Raw genomic sequence first — 7,454 nt, forward strand, 5'->3', positions numbered from 1 at the left:
TGTTTTTATGTGGCGACATCTTATTAATCATCTTTATGAAATTGGACGAATTTAAATTTAAATAAGACCATTGTCGGAGTATCCGGCCTGAATCAGAAAAACAACAACAACAACAACGTTGATTTCAATACTCAACTTTTATTATTGTATTATATTAGTTTCGTATGAATTGAATTTCTTTTAATCAGGGTAGATTTTATATATATCCTAGTTCCGCACTTGTTCTTGTTCTGCATGCTAGCTAGCTAGCTAGCTAGCTGTTTATACTTTTGGCATGCATGTAATCTCTCTAGCTACGGTTAAATTCCATGTAATCAGCTGCAAGCTGCTATTGTTTGTTGTGCATGATTAGTGACATATATAGTTTTAATGGACATTTTAATTAACCTAGCTAGCTAGAGTGGTGTACGTAATTAATATCTGAATTTAAAACAACTATTCCATGTAATATTGTCCTATATTGTTTCCCTTGAAACTAGCTAGGTCGGAATGAATACATTAATTAATTAATTAATTAATTTGAAAAGAAACCTCTCATTCATTTATAATCGTATTAATGTGACATAATTAATTAATAAATTAACCCTTACACTAGCTAGTTAGTTAGCTTAATTACATTAATTAATTATATACAATAATTGTTTAATTAATTGTGCATGTGCAGGTACGTATCACCATCTCATCGGATCCTAGCTACTTATACTACTCCTTACTACTATGGAGCATCACGATGAGATTAGGTCATGGCATGAGGAGGAGGATGATGATGCAGATTTGCATCCCTTTAGTGTCGACAGTACTACTCATGATGAAATCAATTCTATAACCATTGATCAGGATGAGCTAGAGAAGAAGCCTCAAGGATGGAAAGCCATCATCTTCATCCTTGGTATATATATATATATATATATATCTTCTTTATATATTTTGTTATATCAGTCTAGCTAGTTATTTAATTAAATGTTTATTTTCAACTAATATTATTGACTTTTTTTTAACTGAATTGTAGGTACAGAAATATGCGAGAAAATTGCCACGTATTCGGTCGGGGTTAACTTGGGAGTCTTCCTGATTGATAAATGCCACATCGATGAAGAGAGGAGTACTAGACTGGCCACTATATTTAGCTTATCCACTTATTTTTCTCCCCTGCTAGGCGCCATCATTTCGGATGCAGTTTTAGGTCGTTTCCGCACCATTTTCGCAGGCTCCTGTTTCACCCTCACTGTAAGTGATATAATAAATTATTAAATTAATTAATACATATGTTTTGAATAAGAAAATTTTCATTAGTATTCTTGCTAAAATAAAATAAAATAAAATAAAATTAATTAATAATATATGCATGCATGCATGCATGATTACCTAACTAACTAGACATTAATTTGAGAGTAACACAGGGAAAATGGTATATATATTGACATTTAATTAATAATGGATTATAATTTTTCAAATAATTTATAAATATAAAAAGAAAATTAAACTTTTGCAACCTTTACCGGACTTGCAAAATATCCTAATTAATTAAATTGAAAATAAATGATCAAGTTAATTATATATATATCACCTTCTTGACTCACAAAGAATCACAAATTGTTAAGGACAAAAATTATATTGTAACAATATCAGCTCTATTATCTAGCTAGCTAGCTAGCTAGCTAACTAGCCTTTCATCATTCTTTACATTTATTTACTCCCTTAATTTGAAGGTGATAATATTGTAGGTTTAGTTTGTTAATTAACTTGTCATTTTAAAACATGATCATCACATGATAAAGAGATTTTGTTATTCAAGATGCAATTTAGTGATCATAATTTGAGTTTGTTAACTTAGAATTCGCACAAGTTTGAGAGTTAAAAAATGGAAATTTTATTTCAAAGACTGATCATAAAGTATATGTGGGAGATAGAAAGAGAGCTATGGATAATAGTAATAACACATTTTTTCTTCTTAACTCCAAATTTGATTGCAGGGAATGATAACCCTGGTCTTGACAGCATCGGTTCCCCAGCTAGATCGATGGGTTCTTTGGTTGGGTTTGACTATGCTGGTGATCGGTTCTGGAGGGATTAGAGCCTGCTGCCTTCCATTTGGCCTGGAACAATTTAAATGCAAAACTAGGGGGGCTGGGAAGAGAACCATAGGGGAGTATTTTAACTGGTACTTCGCCACCTGGACACTGGTCTCAGGTCTGGGCTCGTATGCCATTGTTCATATTCAGAACAATGGTAATTGGGTAGGGGGCTTCGTTATACCAACCCTCTTGATGTTTTTGTCGATAGTATTTTTCTTAGTAGGAGAAAAATACTATCTGCACACAAAACAAAGAGCGGATAATATTGTCTTCGGAGGCGTAGTCCAAGTTTTATGGGCAGCATGGCTGAAACGTGGGTTGAGGGTACTTCCGGGGAGTATAGTTATGTACTACGATTTGTCACCCCGGGAAGGCACTACGTCGTCACTCCGACCTACAGATTATTTGAGGTAAGACGATGTTAATTAACTTACCAAGTATATTCTTCATTCATTATTGTTGGTTGTTTTAATTTTATGATATTTCACATTAATTCAAATATTAAAAAATGTTACTGAAAAATCTTATGTGACAAATTTTATTTGCAGGTTTCTTAATACAGCGGCGATAGTAGGGAGGGATGATTTGAAGTTAGACGGAACACGCGCAAATACGTGGAGGTTGAGGAGCGTTCAAGAGATCGAACAAGTGAAGAGATTAATTCAAATTTCTTCATTTCTTCTCCCGACCACCCTCTTCTTTGTTCCGTCGCTGTTGACGTACATCTACATCGCCCCTCAACTGAGTTGGATGAACTGTCATGGAATATCTATATCACTCTTGTTGATAATTCTCATTAGCATTCCCACGGTGATTTCTACTTTGACAGTCTTCGTCTATGACCGGGTTATTACGGGATTTCTGATCAGTAGATTGAGATGCTTGCATGGCAGTGTTACACTCCTCCAGAGGATTGGAGCAGGCATTGCATGTGTATTTTTATCCATGGGGATTGCGGGATTAGTAGAGGCTGTGTCGAGCGGATCAACAAAGGATCCAATATCTGTATTTTGGCTCACTCCTCAGCTTATCATGATGGGCGTTGGTAATGCTTTAGGAGTAGTTGGGCAAATCAACTTCTTTTATCAAGAATGCCCAGAGAGCGTAGGTAGCCACTCGATCTCCTTGGTGTATCTAAGTCAAGCTGTGGCCTTATGTATCACGGTGGGACTTCTAGAAGCTTGCGAGACATGGGTATCAGGAGAAGACTCCCACATATACTACTTTTATCTATTGATAGCAGCCATAGAGGCTATCAATATGATCATTTATTTGGGTATGTCAAGAAGATACCAGTATCGGAATCACTCCGAGGATGATATCCATGGTGCTTCAGGTATCGAGGAGGTCCTATCTAGTCACGGCCAAGACGAGGGAGATATTGATGGTGATACAGATATCGAGGGTCAGTCTAGTCACGGCCAGGACGAGAGGAATGTCATCGACAGTGATATCGGTCACGACTACGGAGTGGAGGCCATTCCTAGCATGGAGTATCTAGTGGTGGAGGAAGATGCTGTTCAGAATCATCATCCTAGCAGTCTTTCTGTTGTTGTTTCTGTTATGTTGATAATTGTATATGTCATTATTTATTATGCTTAGGTTTTCAGTCAACGGGGATACAATTTATGCTAGTTCAAGGTAAGATTTAGTTCAGCTAAATTTTAATTATTATTTGTATTGTTTTTAACTGTGGAAACATGTATCATTTAGTTTGTTTGAGCTATTTTCATTTTCAAGTCAAAGTAGATATCTTTTATGTAAATGCAGCATATGGAGTCCAAGTTAATGCAAGATTCTAACAATATAGGAGTTCTTTTACTTTCTCTTTAGCAGCTGGTAGGCATGTTCGATGCTATTGTTTATGACTGTATTAGATGATTGTTAATATTTGCTCTTGCACAATATTATTATTTGCTCTTGTGCATCTTATATCTCTCTTAGGCATTGTTTGATTCATATGAAGAAGTCAACTTTCATTGGGTTTCAGTTTATATAAACAGGACTTTTTCTTAATTTTGGGATCCAGTACTAATGAGTTATAGTTATCTTCGATTGGTTCTGTGAAGTTTCTATTTGAATCGTCTTCTTAGTTAGTTCTTAGTTAGATGATGATGATGATGATGATGATGAATTGATGATGATGTTTTGATTATGAGATGCAGAGCATCTGATTATCCTAGGGAGTATGATGGCGCATGTGTTCAGATGCGAAGGTCATATAGTCCTGCTGCACAGCTTTTTCTTTTCCTTGTACAATGGTCAGATTGTCATCTTGCTGGTGCACCGGTTTACTCAGAATTCTAATCTATAAGGTTTTTGATGTTTGCTTAAACAAACGAGTGAGCTCTGTTTTGACATGACTAATTCTCTTAAGTTCTTCCAGGTTTATGTTGATGGAACTACAACGATGTCTGTTCATGAAAGGAAAGCAAGTATAAGAGAATTCTATGGTAAAGGATATGAAAATTTAGGATGATTTGTTTGATTTCGTTCTTTCTAAATTCTGAATTCTGAATTCTGATTTCTGATGTATGAATGAAAATCTCTGGTTTCAGCTATTATTTACCCTTCCCTTTTACAACTCGAAAGAGGAGTTACTGATTCAAAAGATAAAAGACAGAAAGCTGTATGCATGGAAAGATATAGAAAAAGAGATGATGATGTTGATGATGATCGGAATCTGTATTGAGATGTTGATATTGAAAGAGAAGAAGAATGTGGAATTTGTATGGAGATGAATAGTAAGATTGTTCTACCTAACTGTAATCACGCCATGTGTTTGTAGATGAAGTTGTTCCTTATTGAACAAACATAGTATTTTACTCATATTGGCAGGAGCACAAGATCTCAATCGTGCCCTTTCTGTCGCGATAGTCTGAAGAGGGTGAATTCAGCCGACCTCTCGGTGTTCATGGATATCAAAGAAGTAATTGACATGGCTACGGTTACTCGAGAAAATCTTAGAAGGCTTTTCATGTACATAGAGAAGTTACCTCTGGTTGTTCCTGATACATTATTCGATGCTTTCGATTCTCATCTTAGGTAATTTCCCTTATCAATCCATTAAGAAAAAGTCATGTTTATACATTATTTGCTCTTACTGCATGCCTCAAACAGTCGATATTTTTTATTACTATCACTGTGGATGTATGCTGCTTGCATGTGGATTGTTCAATTGCTTCTGACACTCAGCAATGATAATCCTCTGCTTGCTTACATTCCAGAATTTTACTTGGAAACAATGGTAATTATTTTCCTCTTCTTAAATCTAAAGGAGATTTCACAATATATCATTTTTGCATAAGTGCTGTTATCTTCATATTATATTGGTGTTAGATTACGTAGTTGATCCAAGAAATTGTCGTCAAACTCTTGGGACAAGGTCTTTGTGTGACTCATTAGTTATATATACTACAATATACATTTCTTGATTTCCTGCTGTATTTTTTCAAAGGTTTGTGAATGCTTGTTCTCTATTGAAGCATGTCTCTATTGGAGATTATTTTTAACATACACTTCTTGCTGGAACAATTTGCCCTTTTGCAGCACTAGAGATGCAAAATGAATTGTTTTAGGCCCGTCTAAAATGTTATGGATCCTTCTTTTATCTGAATCACTAGGGTGTTTATTCCTTTCCTGTTTACTGTTAAAAACAGGACCATATAATCTTATGGATGACTTCTAACTTTCTGGCTGTACTTAATTTGTGATTAAATTTGTATATGTACATCAGTTTCTCATGTGTACGTGTGTCAAGTCCCAATTCTGCACAATGTATTTGTACCTGGTTATGCCTATACATACATACATAAATAAATATATCTAGTTATACACATTTGTGGATTTATGTTCTTATCTTGAATAGCTATTTTATTACATCATAGGCATCATTCTGGGTGTCCCATCAGACTCAAGCAATCACTCTCCTAGAGGAAACTGATAAACAAATAAGAGACCGAGCTTGTAGGGAGCAATTAAAGCGCTTGAAGGAAGGAAGCTCGTAGTTTCTATCGAGAAGAAGTTATGGATTGTGTCAGAAACAATGCAAGGTTAGATCATATTGTTTTGTTATACATAGATTACGTCTCCATAATGTTAAGTGTGATATAAGATAATGGATATGACCATAATATTTATAACACTTATGTAGCTTAATGCTTCTTGCTTGAGTAATATGATACTTTCTTATCAGTTTGCTTACTGTTTTTTTAAAATTTGTTAGTTTCTTCTTCTTACTGCATGCCTCAAACCGTCTGATATTTTTTATTACTATCACTGTGGATGTATGCTGCTTGCATGTGGATTGTTCAATTGCTTCTGACACTCAGCAATGATGATCCTCTGTTTGCTTATATTCCAGAATTTTACTTGTAAACAATGATAATTATTTTCCTCTTCTTACATCTAAAGGAGATTTCACAATAGAGCATTTTTGCATATTTTTGTTATCTTCATATTATATTGGTGTTAGATTACGTAGTTGATCCAAAAAATTGCCATCAAACTCTTGGGACAAGGTCTTTGTGTGACTCATTAGTTATACTACAATATACATTTCTTGATTGCCTACTGTATTTTTTCAAAGGTTTGTGAATGCTTGTTCTCTATTGAAGCATGTCTCTGCTGACGCCCCAATCTTTACATGATGGGAATTGAAAACGCCTATGGTTAGAAGTTGAACAATAATAAATCAGATTTGGAAGCGATGTTCCTTGCAATGTTGTTCTTTTTTCATGCACTAAACTTTGGAATGTGGTATGAATAGAAAAAATCCTTTATTAGTATGTGCTGATAGATCTTCTGCTAAGTAACTTTTGGAGTTAAATAAATAAGAGGATTTGTGGCATTTCACAAAATGTAAACCCCTTTTCATAAAAAAAAAGGTAAACCTCCAACATCACCAACAAAAATATTTTATACTTTCCTTAGTATGAAGGCAAGAATTTCTTTAGAATGAAAGGATAATCAGATTTTCTTATAAATTTTAACTATTGACATATTCTAAGCTCTCTTCATTGAAGTGTTTAAAAAAATAAAAGATAATAACAAATTTTGTTATAATAAATTAGAAGGTTTGTTTTAATGTCCAATACGATTTATAATATTTGAAAATTGAAATATATACAGAAATACAGATTACATTATTGATTTACTATGCCTAACACTGCACTGAAGGGAAAATCGAATGTGATTTTGTATGCTTTAGATTGTTGTTTATTTTGTTGCTACAAAGATATGCATTGTAGAACTAAGTCACAATATTATTGGGTTATCCGGTTTTGTAAAATATATATTTGTTTTGTAAAAGTGTGGTCAATCTAATTAAGATAATAGTTTGAAGAAATAATGTCAAACTACAAAACTTGACATGCAAAA

At 34.1% G+C, this 7,454-nt stretch overlaps 2 protein-coding genes across 2 annotated transcripts; both read left to right on the forward strand.

The window, feature by feature from the left end:
* Positions 1-717: 717 nt before the first annotated feature.
* On the forward strand, positions 718-4,382 carry LOC124930109 (protein NRT1/ PTR FAMILY 2.13-like). The gene is made up of 5 exons (XM_047470472.1): positions 718-889; positions 1,010-1,227; positions 1,974-2,485; positions 2,624-3,640; positions 4,241-4,382. The coding sequence occupies exons 1-5, from the start codon at positions 718-720 to the stop codon at positions 4,380-4,382; spliced, it is 2,061 nt and encodes a 686-aa protein (XP_047326428.1).
* Positions 4,383-4,404: 22 nt separating this feature from the next.
* On the forward strand, positions 4,405-4,848 carry LOC124922120 (E3 ubiquitin-protein ligase AIRP2-like). The gene is made up of 2 exons (XM_047462845.1): positions 4,405-4,528; positions 4,634-4,848. The coding sequence occupies exons 1-2, from the start codon at positions 4,435-4,437 to the stop codon at positions 4,765-4,767; spliced, it is 228 nt and encodes a 75-aa protein (XP_047318801.1). The 5' UTR covers positions 4,405-4,434; the 3' UTR covers positions 4,768-4,848.
* Positions 4,849-7,454: the final 2,606 nt, after the last annotated feature.

Source organism: Impatiens glandulifera, chromosome 1 (assembly GCF_907164915.1).
Source record: "Impatiens glandulifera chromosome 1, dImpGla2.1, whole genome shotgun sequence".
Classification (NCBI taxonomy): Eukaryota; Viridiplantae; Streptophyta; class Magnoliopsida; order Ericales; family Balsaminaceae; genus Impatiens; species Impatiens glandulifera.

Bases quoted from the DNA above. Each gene is read 5' to 3' on its own strand.
- LOC124930109 (XM_047470472.1), top strand. From the start codon at position 718: ATGGAGCATCACGATGAGATTAGGTCATGGCATGAGGAGGAGGATGAT. The intron at 890-1,009 runs GTATATATATAT...ACTGAATTGTAG, and splicing joins AGCCATCATCTTCATCCTTG to GTACAGAAATATGCGAGAAA. The intron at 1,228-1,973 runs GTAAGTGATATA...ATTTGATTGCAG, and splicing joins GCTCCTGTTTCACCCTCACT to GGAATGATAACCCTGGTCTT.
- LOC124922120 (XM_047462845.1), top strand. From the start codon at position 4,435: ATGACTAATTCTCTTAAGTTCTTCCAGGTTTATGTTGATGGAACTACA. The intron at 4,529-4,633 runs GTAAAGGATATG...CTCTGGTTTCAG, and splicing joins AAGTATAAGAGAATTCTATG to CTATTATTTACCCTTCCCTT.